Source organism: Rousettus aegyptiacus, unplaced genomic scaffold (assembly GCF_014176215.1).
Source record: "Rousettus aegyptiacus isolate mRouAeg1 unplaced genomic scaffold, mRouAeg1.p scaffold_m13_p_8, whole genome shotgun sequence".
NCBI lineage: Eukaryota > Metazoa > Chordata > Mammalia > Chiroptera > Pteropodidae > Rousettus > Rousettus aegyptiacus.
This window is the reverse complement of record NW_023416311.1, coordinates 75730895-75750302: the sequence shown is the minus strand read 5'-3', so window position 1 is coordinate 75750302 and position 19408 is coordinate 75730895. Positions and strand designations below refer to the sequence as shown.

Genomic DNA, 19408 nt, shown 5'->3' with positions numbered 1-19408 from the left:
AAATTTCTAGAATGCTAAATAAAATACTAACTCTTAGAAGAGAAATGGTTCCATTAAAGAAATCACGTTTAATTTGCCGAGACCTATATTTGTATCAAACTTCTTTTCTATTTCTTTATTTTCTCCATTAATTTTTTTTTTATTACACCTAAGAGATTAACCCTACAATTATTGTTTTGGACTTCTGGCTTTTTTTGTATCGTTTACTAATCTATAGTCCCACCATCAGAATAGCATAGAAAATGTCAGCTGATGTCAAAGGCTTTGGTTCTTTCTTTCTTCGGTATCATTAGAAAGTGTGGCATAACCTGTCTGTGTCCAGAAGCCTCTGGCTAACACACAACAAGTACATGAAATCTGCTGCTAACTATCCGGGAGTTCCTGTTTGGGAAGAATGGAAATATTTAGCTTCAGTGATCATGGGCTGCCAGAAATGAGTCCAGAGAAAAATACATCCACAGACCATAGCACAGAGTATTAACCTTTAAGAGAAGAGTTGGTGAATCAGAATCTTAGACAGTGGGCTCTCAGAAATGAGCACTTAAACAATCTCTCCCAGGTGATTCTAACATGCAGTCAGGGTTGAGAAACATGACTGATGTAGAATGTCTAAGCTGACTGACAGAAGTCTCTTGAGATTGACTTACACCCTTGCTCTGATTCCAAGCCCACCAGGTTACCCTCTGATACTTGGCTTCCCATGTGACATGCTCAGAGGGAGAAAGAAAATGCACTGTCTGCTGATGTGAGTGCTCTTGTCTGCTTTGCAAATTAAATTGGCTTTACAAATAACACTTTCTTTTTGCAAATTAATAAATGGACTTCTGGTTTAAAAAAAAAAAAAAAGAGAAAGAGTTGAGTAAATTAATAAATGTAACATGTATCTTGCCCTGGAAGTGTAGAGTTCTTACTCATAGAAGTAGACAGGACTGAACATACCCGATCTCATCTGATCTCGGAAGCTAAGCAGAGTTGGGCCTGGTTAGTACTTGGATAGGAGGCCACCCAGGAATACCAGGTGCTGTAGGCAGGCAGGCAGGCAGGCAGGCAGGAAGGAAAGTCAAACAGTCCTCAGAGTCTTAGGGGAACAGTGACTCCCATTCTAGCCTGTCACACCCAAAATGTCTTTCTGCTTAAAATCTCTATCTCTTTCTGGTATGTTTCTTTTAATGCTATGATAAAAACTGATATTTTGATAACTTTTAAGTTAGCTAATTTCTTCTCCCTGTGTGAGTATTACAGGTTGGCCATTCCCCCTTTTTATTATTTCTTTTCCATCAAGGAAAAGAAAGGAATTGTAATGGAATCATTAAGTTTGGCTCTATATGGAAGTCTCTAGTCAATTTTTCTTTGAGATTAGATACTGAAAACAAGTTGTTTCACACTTATCTGTACTTTTAATTTATTTTTATTTCAAATCACCTTCCTGACTGCCACTAGAAGTTCTACAAGTATTGTATCATATCTAGTTTTACTATTGTATTGAGTAGTCATGAGTTTATCCTGCCGAGAAAAAGGGCACTTAAGGTCACTGTAGGGGCAAAGAGAATGATTTCTTTCTGGGAGATATAAGCCTCAAATCATTTAAAGCTTCTGCAGTGAGTATAAATTTAGTAACAAAGATTGTCCACTCTCAATTAAGCAAATCATAATTATCCTTTGTCCTTCACAATATCTTCAGTGGATCTTCATGCTTTTTCTATGACAATGCTTCTGAATTTTTGCTGTCTCATAAGTTTGGCATAATCCAGTACTTGAAAATCTTCTATATTTTACAACATCATGCTATTGCCAAAGAAATGAAGAAAAACAGTACTAAAATGGTTTTCTTTTTTCTTATAGCCAAAAAATTAAAGTAAATTACCAAAATGTGAGGTAAAATACACATTTAATAAAGGCTTTTGGGTTATCTGTGCAGCGCGGTTTTGAGAAATTATATGTGTTTCAAGAAGATAACAGATGGGAATAATTTTAAACATTTTATGGTTACATATTCTAACACTTTAAGTTGTAGATTGTATCATTACTTGACGAAGTCTAAATTCCTATGTTTACAGTGCAAAATAGTTACTCTCACTTATTCACAGTTAGGCTGGTAGGAAATCTTTTCCCATAACGGAGTCCATGTATCACATTGACCATGAATGCATTTCCTGCCACCAAATGAAATGAAACTGCAGGTTTCATTCACTCTGTTGGAAGGAATTGGAGCCAGTTTCTAAGGGAATTAAATGATCCTGCTATTGTGGCCATGGCTCTCTTCTCTCTCACATTCTTTCCCCATTCCATCTGTTTTGGCAACATTCCCATTCTGAAAGGAGCGGAGATGATAGAACACTCCAGTGCAACTCCCCTTCGCATGTGACCTTGCTCTTTCCATGTTTGTTCTGATCTTACCTCACCTGTCAGTGGCCCTCTCTGACCCTGCTCCGCCTCTATGCCCACAGTTTAGAGCAAAATTGTCTCCAGGTCCCTTGAGAGTATGCCATTTTCCCATCCTCCTCCTAAAATAAGGGGTTCTTCTCCTGAAATGTGCCACTAATACAGAGATAAAAATATGCAGAGGAAATGCAATCACAAAAGTGAAAGAAAAGAGAAATGTTAAAAGTTGAAAACTCTTAATTCAAAATCTAGTGGGAGCTGACAGCTCGAGATGCTCTAATGAGAAATTAATGAACTGCTATCCAGCAAAATACAGGATGAACTCAAGACAAAGAATAGAATATGAGCAGTAAAGACTCCAGTGTATTCAGCCTCTTATAAAGAAAAGTAGATGACCCACACTAATAAAAGAAACAAGCCACATAAAGACAGAAACGGAATATAACCACAAGACCTTATTTTCCAATGTAATGAGGCAGTTGATACTAAAATAGAACAGTAGGTTAGAAGAAATGAAGCAGAATAAATCTAAAAATAGACTATGATTCAAATTCTGAGTGGAAACATATATTCATTCTTTCAACGAATACTTATTGAACACCTGTCATATGTGAGGTACTATTCTAGATGCTGGAAGACAGCAGTAATCAAGGCCGAAGAGATCCCCGTTCATGTGGAGTATGTAGTCTAGTGCAGAGAAATAATTTTAAAAAGTCAAATGTTCAAAAATATCCCAAATACAGTAAGTGCAATGTCAATAATTAAAATAGCACAGGTGATGTAATGGAAAGTGACTGGGATGGTCAAAACTCTCTAAGGAGATGGCTTTTAATCTGAGATTTGAAACAGCCTCCTCATTGGTACCTAATGCAAAGGACCTAAGACCAGATCACACTTATACTATTTGAAGAATATAAACATGACCTACTTCTAGAATCTAAAAGTGACCTCAAACCATCTATTATTACTCTATCTTCATGTCTTCATATACCAAAGCGTTAGTAGGATACAATATTCATCGCTTTTTGTCAAAGTAGATGTCAGCTGAGGAGCAGAATCATAGCAATAATAACAGCTTCCACTGTTTGTGTACCTTCTACTTGCTGGGTGCTTTATCTATGTTATCTCATTTTATCCTTAAGTATCATTTCCCCTATTTTACAGATGAAGAACCCACTGCTGAAAGAGGTAACTTGCCCAAAGTCACACAACATTGTTCCAACTGCAAAATTTGTGATCGTTCCTCTATTCCAGACCACTTCCCACTAAACTACATTGGAAAAGGCAAGAGAATATATCAAATGGAGAAATGAAAAATAGCACTATTGGTTAAACTTTATTCATAGATTTGGCTTATTTAATGATTAGTGTGCACACTGAATTTAATTTCTACCAAAATAACTAAGTTCAGAGAGTTACTTTTAAGATAAGCGGGGGAAAAGTTAGCTTTGTTTATCATTTAATGATTTATAAAATATTTTACTTTGGGTAAAGAAGTTTATTTCTGACTAAGAAAGGACTGTATTTAGTAAAGTAAAATAAAATACAGCATTCATGTGATCCAAAAGGAGCATGATTTAGCCTTAGGTGCCCATTACAGGAAAGATGAAATTAATTAATTGTACAGTAAATACCTCTTGTACATTGTTCTGCTCTACACTAGAGGCCAGAAATGAAGCTGTAAAAGCTTCATAGGGACCTCTTCCAAACGTATCTCCCATTGCCTGCTCTTTTCCTGTACTGCAAGGGGACCCTGTGCTTCCACCTTCTCAATCACGTATGTGGATCCACCTGCTACTCTTGGAGCAGTGATGGAACTACAGGGCCATAAGGAGCACAGAGTAGGACACAGGGCATAGGGGAAGGGGTATGGTTCTGCCTCTCTTCCTAACTGGAAAATATTTATTTCACGGTGTATGGGCAAAAATGGAGCTCTGTGCATGGTATTATTTTTCAGTCTGTGTTTTATGGCACTGTAAATAACTTTTTACCATAGTTTCTATTTGAAACTATTTCTTAATACAGGTAAACGACTGAATTAATATAACTTATTTCTATTTAAATTATATGCTGTTTTGAAACGTGAGAGAGTAAAACTGGATTACTTAACAAACAGCCTACATTTACCCAGTTCTTTTTTTTCACAGTGCATGGAATTAAAAAGCACCTACCAGTTATGAAAATGCATGAGAGTGAGAATAACTATTTGGATAGCTTCCATGCATCTCATGTAAGCCATGTTCATTTTGTTATTCAGTCAGTATGAAAAGTTTTCTGAAAATGCACCCTGGGCATAGTATCATAGCAGATAATGTGTCAAGAGTACAAAAGACATAGGAAATTTGCCCCTGCCATCAAGGATACGATAGTGCAGAGATACATTACTGGCTCAGAGAAGACTGGTTTGTTTCGTTTTGATTCTTGGGAAAATTTACACAAATGTATAAAATTGACTCTGCTGGACACCAGAGGCCAAATTCAGGGCCTCCAAAGAGACACTATGACGCCACTTCTCATTGTCACTGGTAGGCTGAAGTCAGGCAGGAAAGCAATAAAAAAATGGAAGTAGAAAAGAAAAAAGAAAAGAAAGAGGGTGGGAAAAATAAGAGATCAAGAGAAGGAAAGAGGTCTCTAGAATGGAGCGTGATAAAAGCCATCCCACTCCAAATAAATGACCCCAGCCCAGTCTTCCAGGTCAGAGACTAGGACTTCTGAGGCTGAGGGTGCTTTGTAGCATCCTGGAGGCCGCCCCACAATCAGATGTGTTTTTGTTCCTCCTGAAAGACTGACCATTTCTCACGAATATAAGAATAACCAGCCTTTTGAACTGGTATGTACTTCATGGGTGGTTTCCCTTAACATTTCCTCAAACATGCCTATTATGTTATACATAAACAGGCTAAAAATACATGGAAATCCCAAAGGAGCTGGAAGCAGAAAGCTTTGCAAGGCCCTGAGGAAAGTGGCCAACTTCTTGATGTCCTAGTTCTAAAGTGATGAAGCCAGCTTAGTGTTATTTCAAGATACACTAAAGGCTCTTCTTCTCCCCTACCTCCATCTACTCTTGGAGAAAATATTTGTTTACTGAGGCCTGAAATTGATTTTCCAGGAGGCAGAGTTTTCTATTTCATAATAAGAAGTGACGTGATTTTAAATGCATATTTACTTTCTTGAGTGAAGTAAAACACTGACTTGAAGATACCATTTGGAAGCAGGTTGGCCCATCTTCTGAGAGCCCACCTGATATTAGAGGACAGGTGCTCCATTCTAAGGACGCTTGTCAGAGTGGGGAAGCTGAAGATGAAGAAGTCAAATTGGCCACCGTCCAGATTTTTGGGTCACTCCTCTGCTGAATCCTGAACGTGGTTCAGAAGAACATGTATGAACTGACCCTCTAACCTCTGTAGCCTCATCTCTCACCAGCAGGCCCCACTTTGCCTGTTCCCCACCCCATACTCTGCCCTATCACATGCCAGGCATCTTGAAGTACTTGGAGGAACCTGAACTTGCAAGTTCTTTCTAGTTTTAGCCTCTGCTTCAGGCAGATTACCCATGTCACCCCACCCCATACCCATCTCTTTCACCTGGTCTACCTCTAAAACTTTCTGTGGATCATAACTTGGATGGGACTTCCTGTAGGAAGCATTTCCTGGTCTTCCAAGGGTGGGCTGATGCCCATCCGATGTGTCCTCCAAGCATTTCCATGGCACAGATTGTAGCATGTATTACATTGAGGGGTAGTTGATCACCCTGAGTGTGTTCACCATTGTATCCTCAGCATTTAGCACAGTGTCTGGAGCAGAGCAAAGTTTCAACTAATAATTATTGTACAAGAGAGTGTATTGCTTTCATTCTGTATCTGTTGTCAAAAGAGAAGGAGTACAATTAAAGGAAAAGCTTGTCCAGAGATGTTGGACTGAACTCATGCATATACTATTTTCCCTCCTATTGAGAATTCTTTGAAATAATGGAAAAAGATACAATGAAAAGAATAAACCCATATTAGTTCTTATATTTGTCAGGGTAGGGTAACTGCTGTATGAAACAACACCAAATCTCAATGGATTAGAACAATAAGAGTTCATTATTTATGTCATTGTCCAATGGCAGAGCTGGAGTGCGGTGGGCAGTATTGCTCTTCCTATTCTCCAAAACCATTTGGTGATCAGGGAGAGAAAAGAAAGCATGGGGGATCATATGGGAGGCTTTTAAGGAGTCAATCTGGAAGAGTCATACATCACTCCTGCTTAGAATCTATTGGCCATAACTCTGTGGTCCCTCCTAATTATAAGAGGAAGAGAAAATAGAGGTTGACAAACAAAACAGTCTCCCATGTCCCTGAAAAACCAGGGAAGAATGACCAGAACTTTTGAGGAATTTCTCAAAGCTAGAAAGTCATTTGGATTGGATTGGTGGATATAAATAAACAGAAGAAATCATAGCTGATAAGACACCCAAGAAGAAAAAAAAAAGAAATCCATGCAGGAGAAAATTTCTGCAAAACTGAAATAAATTCCAGAGATACTTCAAACTTGGAATCAACGAATGCAAATCATAGAAATTTGAAACTGTTGTCAGGGCAATTAAAGTTTGAAATTGTATTCAGGAAAAGCTGGGCTGCCCCACACTGAGCAGCCAAGTGCATCACTGCTTGGCCCAGGGGGATGCCTGGTGTGAGTGTCAGGACTGGGCAGCAAAGCAGAGCAGAGTGTAAAATAACTCTGAGCCTCTCTATGGTCAGCTGAAGAAGAAGAAAAAAAAAAAGGTAAGCACATGACTCCAGTGTTTGTTCCCAGGATATGTTGTTCAGAATATTTCAATGGAGTAGGGGTTTTAAACATGAAACTCAGAGGAGGCATCTGGCCTCCAAAACAGGCCAGTGCCTAGGTAACTTATCAATAGAGATGAGAAGCACCCAGAACTTTAGACACACATTATCCAGCCATTTATTCTGCCCCTTCTTCACAATAACCAGAAAGAGGATACTGTAATCAGAGTAATAGGCTAACAGAAATCCTCGAAGACAAATCTAGTCATCCAGGAATGACTAGATTTTTAGGAAAAACCAACACACTGAGATACCAAATGCAACAAATAAACAACTAATAAGAACAAATTTTAAAATAGAAACAGATAAAGAATTTAAAATATATGTAATCAATATTCTCAGAGAGATTTATGAGTCTGTCATACCCATAAAACAGTAACTGTCTGCAATGAGAAGGAAGCAACCAGATTTGTTGGAAATAAAAATGTTATTAACCAAAGAAAACTCAATAGATGAGTTAATTATTGTTGGAAGACAATTCTCTTTTAGTCTCTTGCCAATTCTGCACATCTTACAAAGTGAGGCACTGACTGCCCTTTGTTTGACACTAACTTTTCAAATATATTTATTTAGTAAATGCCTTGGAAAATACAGTCATAGTTTTTTTCCAGGGCAAGGCATGCTTATTATTTAGTATAATGAAAATGTTTCCCCCTGGAGCAAAGAGTTGGCATGCTTATAAAAATCCCAGGATCTCCTGTCACACAGCCCCCTGTGTCTACAAATATGATCTGACCCTCTCATATCTCCCTGTAGGAATTAAGACTCAAGAAACCAACACAAATGCTGATACTCTGGCTACTGCTATTGTATGAGTAGTACACTGTCACCATCTCTGACCCAGGAGTCTCATGTCTCTCATGACTACTTCTAGTATCCATGAAACTGTGTCAGTCTAATTCACGGGGAGTATAAAAATCTCAGACCCTTCACAGTTCTTAATTATTATAATGGAAATACAGAGATCCTAAAATAGTGAACTGAAAAACCACTAAATTCTCCCAGAATTTAGCACCCAAAATAAATATAGAGCATGAGGGATAGTTAAGAAACATAGATAATAGATCCAGAGACTCAAATATGAAATAGGAATTCTGAAAGAACAGAGAGAATAGAGAGAAGTAGATAATCACTTCTAGAAAAAAATTTCTGAACCTAAAGAAAGAATTTAAATTGAAAAGGCCATAACATATCAATGAATTACTCCATGAATTATTCTATAACCTTAGGGAAAAGGTTTTATCTATAATGGTAAAAGCTAGGAGAAATCACCTTAAGCAAGTAATCAATAATACTTAACTAACATCATTAATAATGGGACACATTGATTCATGTGCTTTCCGATACAATGCACTAAGAAGGACACTTCTATAATATTGTTGTCAAAAGTGTTTACTTTAAATCTAGACATATGGAAACAATCAGACTAATCCAAATTAAAAGACATTCTATAAAACAACTAGCCTGGACTCTACATTCAATAATATCGATGACATCAAAGATAAAAAAAGACAAGGGTGCTATTGTATGTAAAAGGAAAATGAACAATTGGTGTAGCTAGAATATTCCTGTACCTGGATTCGATCCTTGATTTAAAAAACAAAACAAAACGAAACAAAAGGCTATAAAGGACATTATTGAAACAATTGTGAAAATTTGAATATGGACTATATATTAAATAATAGTATTGTATCAAAATGCATTGACTCATTTAATCAGTTATTTTTTAGTGTGTTAATTGTTAAGAGATTATGTAGGAGAACATCCTTGTTATTTAGGAAACATATGCTTAAGTAATAAAGATAAAGCGTCTTTAATGTCTGTAACTCACTCTTAAATAGTTCATCAAAAATTATATATAATATGTAATTTTATGTGTAAAATTATAATCAACACAATATATGAAACCTATGTACATATACATGTATAATATATATGAAACCTATATACATATATACACACACACATATATATGAGAGAGATACACAGAGAGAGAGGGATGGAAGAGAAAAGAAAATATGGCTAAATATTAACAATTGTTGAAACTAGTATATTTGACAGCCCATTGTATTATTCTTGCAAGTTTGCTGTAGGTTTGCTCATTTTCAAAATAAGAAATGGGAGGAAATTGATTGCAAATGCCAAAAAGATTAATATAAAAAGAACCCATACTTAGACATATTTAAGAGCCATTTCATAACCCAGAAATTTAAAGATAACATCTCAAAATTTTTTCAAAGAGCTTTAAATAGGCTATATACAAAGCATCCCTGGATTCAGATAGGAGATAAGAAAATATCATCCAAGTTCTGAGAGAAACTTAGCTAATTGTCTATATCCAGACAATTAGAATTTAAGTGTGAGGAGGGGGGAGGAGAGAGAGAGAAAGTATTTTCAATTATACAAAGATTAAGAAATTTTGCATTCCACAGATCTCTTCTTAAGTAATTAGTCAAGGATATGCTCTAACAAAATAAAAACTGAATCCAAAAAAGAGGAAGATACAGAAACCAAGAAATGATGGTACACAAAGAAATTAATAAATATACAGCATAAATATGCAGCATAAGAGATATGAAACAATTATAAGAGAAAACCGTATTCAACTTTATACTCCTAAAAAATGTTGTTTGGTAGATGGTTTTCTAGACAAATTAATAATGAAGAGCAAAATTTTTTAATAAACCATTAAACCTAGACAATATTGAAAAAGGAATCAATGATTCATCCCTTAATAAAGGCCCAAATCCCAGATGGTAGTAACTTACAGTTTTACTTGCAGTGGGTTCAAAAAAATTTTAAAGAACAATGAAGGAGAACTTTACCTATCAAGTACTAAAACCATAATAATTAAAATATCATGAAACTGGCTCAAGGATAAACAAATAAATAAACATGAAATAGAAGAGTGTGTCCAGAAATAGACCCACATTTATACTGAAGCTTAATATACTAGAACGAGCAGTAAGGTCAATAGGAAAGTCAGTAAATGGAGTTGGGGCAACTGGCTCTTCATCTGAGCTAAAAATTTAGATTACTACATCACACCATATATAATAAACTACAGTGGAAATAAAGGACTGACCATTTAAAAGCATTTTATTAGAAAGAAATACAGACAAGACATAAAGCAAAATGATGAACAGCTTTGACTAAAAAATATTAACTTATGAAAAGGTACATTATAAACAAAATTAAAAGACATATGGTAGGTGAAGAGATATAAGCGGTATGTATAACAAATGATCAGCATCCATTATATTGTATCCATTATTGAAAGAGACAGTGTTTACAAATCAAGAAAGACAACCCCATTGTTTAAATGGGCAAATGAATATATGAATAGAAAATGTAGAAAAGAAATGCAAGTGGCCAATTAACACAAAAAAAATAAATTTCATATCAATAGTAGTAATAAAGGAAATGAAAAATAAAACTGTAACATCTATTTCCCCCATCAGATTAAAGAAATTAATTGTTGATAATATGACATTCTGGCAAAGGTGTGAGAAAATGGGTGCTGTTGTTTACTGTTGATGCAAGTAAAGTATAAATTAGCATAGCCTTTTTAGAGGTCAATTTGGCTATATGTATAAAATACAAAATGCGAGTACATATACTTATCCCAGTTTTCTACTTCAAAGGGTCTGTCTGATACAAATATTGGCACATTGTAGAGAAAAGGAACAATTATAATCAAAATTCCTTACTATGGAGTATTACCTCATCCATTTAACCCATTTCCCATTTAGAAAATAAAGTGCAGCTCGCTGCCAATGTTAATTTACTTTTACATAAACACGTTCTTTGAGGCTAAAGAAAATCTTGACTGGTTTTCGATGTGAAAACAAAATCCGAAAACTGTTCTTGGAGTTATTTCTAAACAGAACTTATTTCTAATCCTAATGTAACAGAAATGTATACACAAATTGGATTCATCAAATGAATCTTTGGCTAACAACTGTTCGAGAACGATGTGAACATCATGTGTCGGAATGCTATGTTTTCTAAGATTTGACATTTTCAGTGATCGATAATTACTATATTTTGTAAATGGAAATTCCACTACTAAAAACAGAATGCTATAAATAGAATGATGTCATTTGTTTCCAAAGACTATCGATATACTAGAGCAATGCAAAAATAATAATAAAAGCGAGATAATTAGTGGCAAACTTTGGTGGTAAGGTTAGGACTGTCATCCACAAGTTATCTTGGGGTGAACAGTGAAGTCACAAGTGCTGCTGGCAAGTATCCTCAGGGCAAACGGGAAATGGGTTAAAAGCATGAAATAAACCAAAATGCCCTAACATAAAAGTATTTCTAACCATACTAATTTGGCAAAGCAAATTGTATAACAACATATATAGTATAATTAATTTTTTAAATGCTATATACCTATTGAAATCCTACTATATATAAGGCTTGGTTCTTGATAGGGGGCTTATAGAATTGAAGAACACAAATAAAGTTCCTGGCCTCATAGACTTTACATGTTTAGTCTGGAGATGGGGAGATGAGGGGTTAGGGACAGCATACAATAAACTAGTTACCAAATACACAAACAAGGTAATTTCTGATAGTGATAAATTCTATGAAAGGACTAAACAGGTTCTACAGTGGGAAAGAATGTCAGTGCTATCAATAAGTGAGAGCAATTATCTACTTGCAGAGTAAATTTGACCCCATGAATGTTCTGGAATTGAAAACCTCTTAAATTCATATTGACCTCTCTATCTTTCAAGATATTTCAGGCAGAGAAGATACAGTATGATCAAAATTCTGCAAAGATTTTGGAAGGTGACAGAAAGCACTAAACTGCAAGTCTGACATCCAAGGTTTTCATTTCTGTTCATCCACATTAGCAGAGCTAAATCCAGAAATCACTGAAAATGAGGAAAGGGAGGATATTACCAGCAGTACAAGCTCATAGGCATGTTTCAGGAATACATGAATCATTATTTTACTCTGTAAAAGTTATAGAGTGGTATTTGTCTTATGTAAGTAGAATTATTATAGGTAAGAAGTGTAAACAAAGTGGTTGTGTATTGGATTCTATTGATGCCTTTGCTATAAAAGGTTTATATATGAAGAAGGTAGAGAGAGGACTCAAAGAAGAAACATCCCACTAGCTTATGTCCTCCCCTGTTCCCATTGGAATAGAAGCTTTGAGCTTGACAGCCAGTCAAGATGGTGTAGAAGGCAGACTATGTGCTTGCTCCCTCTTACAACCACATCAAAATACAATGAAACTACAGAAAACCATCACTGGGAGCCACCTGAGGTCTGGCTGAACAGAAGTCCTACAACTGGGAACATACATAAGATGTCACCTCAAGTCTGGTAGGAGGGGCAGAGCTGAGAGATGGCTGATCCCACAACTGCATTTGGCAATGGAGAATTGGTAGAGTTACCTTGGCTGCAGAAATCTGTCTCCGAACTGGGCTCCCTGACCCAAGCATTCAGTGCCAGGAAGAGAAGTCCCTATAACCTCTGGCTGTGAAAACCAGTGGAGATTGTGGCTGTGTGAAAGGGCCTCTGAAGTTGCAGACACTCCTCTTAAAGGGCCTACCCAAACTTATTAGGTGATGGACTCACTCTGAACTCCAGGTCTGGGGCAGCTACTTGCGGGATGCCAGGGACATACAAGGAGGACTTGAATTGTCTGGCTTCAGGGCGAGGACTAGAGAGGTGGCTTTCTCCTGGACAGATGTGCTGACAGCATCCATTGCCCCTTTGTTGAGCCCTCCCCCCCGTCCCAGCTCGCAGATGCAGGCTCCAGCCATATCTGTGTCTCCATCAACCTAGTTAACGTAGGTCGCTCCACCCGCACGATTTCCTGAGACCCCACTCCTCCCAACTTGCTGGCCCACCCAAGCTGCCTCCAGTTGTTTTTCTCTCACACAAATGGTCTGTCATATAGCTCATGCTTCAGACTTTCCCGAAATCTCTCAAAGGCTCACAAAACCCAAAGAAAGAGCATCAGACTTCAGCATGCTCTGTACCTCTTGCCAAGTAGTTTTAAGGCCACCACTAGCAGCAACTGGCCTTGATTCCTGGCTTGGCCTCTCAAGGCACCTATAAGCCCAACACAGGTGGCAGCCATCTGTGGGTTGCTTGGTGATTCTTACCATGCGGAACTAAAGAATAAAATTAACAAACAAAACAGAAACAAACTCATAGATATAGAGAACATTTTGAGGGTTGCTAGATGGGAGGGGGGTTGGAGGGGTAAGTTAAAAAGGCGAAGAGATTAAGAAGTATGAATTGGTAGTTACAAAATAGTCATGGAGATGTAAAGTAAAGCATAAAAATATAGTCAATAATATTATAATAACTATGTATGTTGTATTAGATTTATCCAAATAATAACTTTGTAAATTATATAAATGTCTAATTACTATGTTCTACACCTGAAACTAATATCATATCATATGCCAACTATAATTGAAAAACAAAAAATATTTTTTAAAAAGCTTCGGGCTCTGTAGTGCCAACCAAAAGACAGGAGCTGCTGTGGCCTCCAAACTAGGCAAAGCCCACAGAGCAGAGAATTCTATCTGTGCATGAATCTTCTTTGCTGCCCAAACCATACTCCATTCTCTGAGGCATTTCAAGCCTGCAAGAGTATAACAGGAGTCATGTGTGCTTTCAGATGGCCCTATCCTTCAGAGTTTTGAAAAGCAGAAAGCTGTTTTAGGGGAGCCCCCCCCCCTTTGCCCCTCTCTCAGATTTCAGCCACGCTCACTCAGACTCCCATCCTAAGGCTGACCCCTGCCCAGAGGTGGGTGGCAAATGGACTGAATTTGCTGTACTCTACCAGGAAGCACAATGCAAATGCTTTTACGAGGTCAACGCCCTCCAACTGTGAAGTGGTAATATGCTAAATTATGAGCTTAATTAATTTCTACCCAACAGCATACCATAAAATTGGAAAAGCAATTCCATTACCCAGGATCAATGTGCATAAAGTACACACAAAAGGATTAAACATTCTCACCAGTAAATTTGTGTTTGTGCTTTGGCTGAATATTCAGAGATCCGTTTCTACTATAGGCTGATGAATGTTATACAGTTAATTACCACTTCATTGCTTGTCTCTTCTCGTGTTGCTACCATATGGGTTATGGATTACAGGGATGAGATTTTTGCTCATTTCCTTCAGATCAGGAAGCAAAGGGGAGAGCTTCCTATTAGTATTTACCATGAACACCCATTCTCTTCACAAGTTTGTTTCAGTTTCTGTTTATTTGTTTTGTTTTTTTAAACATGCAAAAATGATTTCATCGGGATTAGGAAAACTGAGCTAAGAGGTAACCTAGTGTAGCTGCTGTCTCATGAATATTCAATGACGTGGGCTCTAGCAATCTCTTAACTAGTCTAGAGTTATATCTACATAATATGAATAAAACTGGCTGTAAAAGAAATATACTTTTATTTATTTAGTATAGCCACCTTTTCTCCAGACTACATAATACTATGTAGTAGCTTCGTAATTATTTGTATAATTTTTTAAAGTATCTATCCAGCACTTTACACTCCATGAGACAAACACTATATTTTTCTCTCACCATTATATCTCTAGCATCAAGGCCAAAACCTGGTACTTAGCTGATACTCAAGAAATATTTGTAAGCCAATGATTGAACAAGTGAGTGAATGAATGGCTGACAAAGCTAAGTTTAAAACCCAGTTCTCTGGCCTCATAGGCCAACTGGGCTATAGACTATAATTCCCATTTAATTTCATACAAATAATGGCTGAACCAATTTCGAGATTCGTTTCCAGAAAAATGTTGATGTATTCACTTGAGATCGGTCACGGTAAATACAAGTGGATTGGCAGTGCATCACTAAGGACGACTACCCAGTACATGGCATTTTAGTTGATGGCACTTCATGGTTACAACAGAATAAAGCTGGGTTTTGAGGCCAGGCTCTTTCCTCATAAGAGGACACACTGAAAAAGGTTGGAGAGCCAAAGAAATGAAAGGCAAGTCTACATGTCTGCTGCTTTTCACAGGTCAAGAAAGCCAGTGTCTGAATCGGAGAGAACAGCAGGAGCTCCCATTCTTCCTGCTGGGTGTCGCCTGTTCCTGGCCCTCTTACCTCCCCCTGCATCTGAGGACCAAAAGCAGCATGGTTTCACAGGCTGAGTCCCTCCTCCCAAGCTAACCTGATCAAACTCACTAAGAAAGGATCACAAGGCACCATTAGGCCGTCAAAGACAGGGCCCTTACGTTTTTCTTGATCTTCAGGTTGCATTGGCCTCAAGCTACCGTTCCAAGAATTTTGCAAAAACATGCTATATACACACGTATATATTATATACATTATCTATGTATACACACATATTTATATATCTACACACACACACAGACAAATTATTTTAGTATTTGGAAAGTTATTCGTGTTACTGGAGCCTTTGATTCAAAGCATAACCAACCTTTTCAATGACATCTTGAGTATGCAACTTGCATTTATGATTTCTTATTCCCTTTTCTTTATCAATATCCCCAACCCCCATCCCTTAGGAAAGGAGCCTGGTGGGGGAACCAAGAGTTTGGATTGCAAAATTGAGGAGAGTGCAGAAACACCTGTTCTAGAGGACTGCTCATCATCCCCTGTAGAGATTCAGCAACATTCCTGGCAGGTTTCCACAGACATTGAGAACACTGAAAGGTAAGTGGGAAGTTACCCTAAATAGACAGCCAGTCCTCCTCCACTTAATACTCTTCGCGGCTACAGAGAGTCAAGATTTTCTCTTTCAGATTCAGAAACAGAGCTCTCAGAAAACTGAGTCAAGAGAAGGTAAGGAGTCCAACTCCTGCAGCGGAATGGTAGCGGAAGCTCCGATAGACACAGGCTCCCAGGCCTGTGCTCATCCCACTCCATCATACTGGGTCTCCATGGAAATGAAACTGTGTGCTTTCTTGGAAAAGGAGAAAGTCGCATCTACATACTGTCACAGCTCACTCACTGGGCTGGGTCCCCATATCGTGCAAAGCTGCCTCGTGTAGATTTTTAGATTTTAGGTGTATGGAATGGCCTGCTTGGCTGCCAGTCAGGGGCTGAGCAGTCCAGTTCTGTCCAGTTCATAAATAGCTTTTTGCAGAACTCCCTTCTCTTATTCTCCCTGAATGTAGCTGATGGTCCCTTAGTGGTCATAGGGAGTTAATGCATTTATCTTAACAAGCAGTTAGTTGCTCACTGCTAGAGAGAGTTTCTTTCTTAGGAAGAAAATTCTACAGTGGTTCTATTTCACTTGGGGAACAGGAGCAATGATAATAATAAGTGCCATGTCTCATTTAGATGCTAAAAATGCTATTCTGTGAGGCAGAAGGACGAGGTCCTTGTTTATTGGCCTTCGCACTGATATTTTGTCCTTTGCTACTAATGTCCCCAGAGCCAGCACAAAGCAGCTGAATGGATACTGAGCAATTCCACTGAGTGCTCTGTGTGTATGGGGTTGAGTCATTGACAAGATAATGAACATTTTATTTTTTTATTTTTAGAAATGTAACACACAAGGGCATTTATAGCCATTGTGGTTCTACTTTCAGATTGTAATATAATTCTAAAGCTAATTACCGAATTTCTGTGTTTATAGAAAATTGAAGCATGTGGTAATTATGTGCTATTAATAAAACTTGGATTTTGTATAAGCTCGGAAATCCAGCAACTCAAACAATAAAGCTGTTTGGCATAGTTTGATGGAACTAGAGACAAATGAGGGAGTGATTTAGTTTAATTTCTAAAATGGAAAATGCTTTGCTCTATTCCCAGGAAGAAATATCTGCCAGAGTACCATGGTCAGAGCATAATCCATGAGCAAAGCCTTTTTCCTTTTCAGAAACTTTGCACAGAAGCTCTATCCAAGCCCTGTAAGAGTGTAGAAAGCAAGCCATGGCTGGCGATAAGAATAGGAGAACAGACCCCACGGAGCGGCAGTGTTTCAGTTCTGCAGAAAACCCTGGATTCAGGTTAAAGGAGGTGGGAATGACTGAGAGAAGGGGGCACATAACCTGTCTGAGACAGTCGCTTCCTCAGTTCTTCTGTCTTTGTCTCTCTGCCCTAAGAGATCAAAGGCTCTCAAACTGGGCTGCACATTAAAATCACCCAGAGAGCTTTTTCAAAATGTTGATGGCTGAGCCCCACCTAAACCAACTAAATCAGGCTCTCATGGGTGTTACTCTGCATAAGGTAATTCTCCTGTGCAGCAGCCAAGGCTGAGAATTAGTGCTTTCTTCCCAGGGAGACTGTGCCTCAATCTCGCATATTGCATTCCTATCCCTTTCCCACTTTGTGCCTCCCACTGTCCACCCATTCCATCTACCCTTGGGCATTTTACAAATGTACCTCTTGCACTTCGAGATGTTGGCCTTGCCCTCCTCCCTCTCTCTGACCTCTCCTTCTAGAAATACCCTTTGGGGCTTATCATCTTGCAGTGCTCAAAAGACATACCCTCACACCTGTAAGAAAGTATCCTGAATGTTTTTACAGGTGTATTTCTACATAGCCAGAAGGTAGCTTTCCCTTCCTCTTCCAATCAGCTATTCCTGCGATAGAGTTCCTATTCACATTTTAATCAATACTTGAGGAGGAGACCCCATGGGGTCTCTGATTTCCCTAAGGCAAGTAGTTCTCAACTGAACAGTTGTGTTTCATGAAATGGACCAAGAGATTTCAAAGCTAAAATCCTAAAATTAGATAGCTCTCTCTCCTCAAATGGCAGAAGGGACTTAGGTTCATAGATAGAATTTCCTTGGCTTTAGGATTATCCTCCTTCCAAAATTTTCTTAAACCCTTGGTGCCTGCTATTGTTTGCCTAGAGTTAACTAAAAGATGTATCTGATTTTTGCTACTTTAAATGAAATCTATCACTACGTCCCAAGACCTCAAGAGTGCTAACTCCAGTGGATGACCACCTGAACATGTGGGGAACAACTGTTCCAAAGATTTGAAAAGTCTAACTTGCCCCTCCCCCAAACTAGAAGCTCCCTAAGAGGTCACCCTACTCTACAGTTCTGTGGTTTTGTGATCATATATTCTCTGGGATAAGGGATGTTAGAGGTATGCAGTGTCAGACGTACACACCCATGGCTAGAGGAAGTCGCAGCTGTCCCAGGTCCCCTCTCTCTTCTCTGATGGTTTTAGAATCTGTCACACTCTCCCATCATTCCAAGTCCGTTTAATAAGTGTTGGCCCTTCTGATGCTTAATACCTGTGTTACACTGAATTCTAATGGGGGTAAATTTAGACAACAGCAAGCAAACTTACACAACCACAGCATAAAGCCATAGAGCACCATCACGCAGCCTCAGCTTTGCGAAGGGTACCCCTGTTATTCTAGCTGTGTGTCCTTCGCCTCCCCTTGCAAATCTGCAGTATTATCCTTATGGCCAGAGGCTCTTCTCTGATCTCAGCCAGGTCCAGCAGAAGGCAGAGAAGAGGGCTGCTACAGCAGAATGCCCTATGGAAATGTTTGGCAGAGTAGTTCCTTCCAGAACCAACCCGTCTCAGATTTTGTTCTTATAAAAGCAGAATGAATTCAATATTTGACTGTTGGAAACTAGAGCTAGTACACTTAAGCACAGACTCTTGTCCTTCAGTTGTCTCGTAGAACAGACTGAGATTGCATTTCAAAAATTTACGGTTGATTATTATTTCTTTTTATCAATTTTACAGAGACATGCGAGAAATGAAAAACCTTTTAAGCAAACTCAGGGAAACTATGCCTTTACCACTGAAAAATCAAGGTAAGTCTTGTCATTTATTTTGAAGCAGAGGATTTTTTTTTTTTTAACATGAAAATCTTGGAACTTGTTTCTAGAGAAATTCAAGCAAGGTTTTCTTTTACACAAACACTAGAAAGCATTTAGCATACATTTGTCTTTCCTTAAGAAAATATGATAATGAGAATGGAGTCCCTCAGGTGTATACAGTTTTGCCTAAGGAAAGCCCAGATATACTCTGACCTCAAAAAAGACCCCTTCTCCACTGGCCCCATCAGTCGAGATCATTTATTTGTTGTCCATGCTGTGAAAAGCACTATACCAGGTGAGGCAAACACAAAAGGACTGGGCACTTGGTTCTTGCCTTTAAGAAGTTTACAGCCTAGTGGAAGACCAAATATTTATTTCTTCTTGTAAATCACTATATCACAGCCACTATCCTAAATACTGTAGGTTGTTAACTT

At 38.1% G+C, this 19408-nt stretch overlaps 1 protein-coding gene across 2 annotated transcripts in view; it reads left to right on the top strand.

Annotated features, from left to right (window-relative positions):
- Positions 1-19408, top strand: part of LOC107499402 (regulator of G protein signaling 7 binding protein) — a 93759-nt gene that overhangs the window by 59669 nt on the left and 14682 nt on the right. For both annotated transcript variants that reach the window (XM_016123526.2, XM_016123525.2), the window contains exons 4-5: positions 15744-15891; positions 18898-18968. In XM_016123526.2, coding sequence (XP_015979012.1) covers positions 15744-15891; positions 18898-18968 — 219 coding nt within the window. The remainder of the gene's footprint in view (positions 1-15743; positions 15892-18897; positions 18969-19408) is intronic.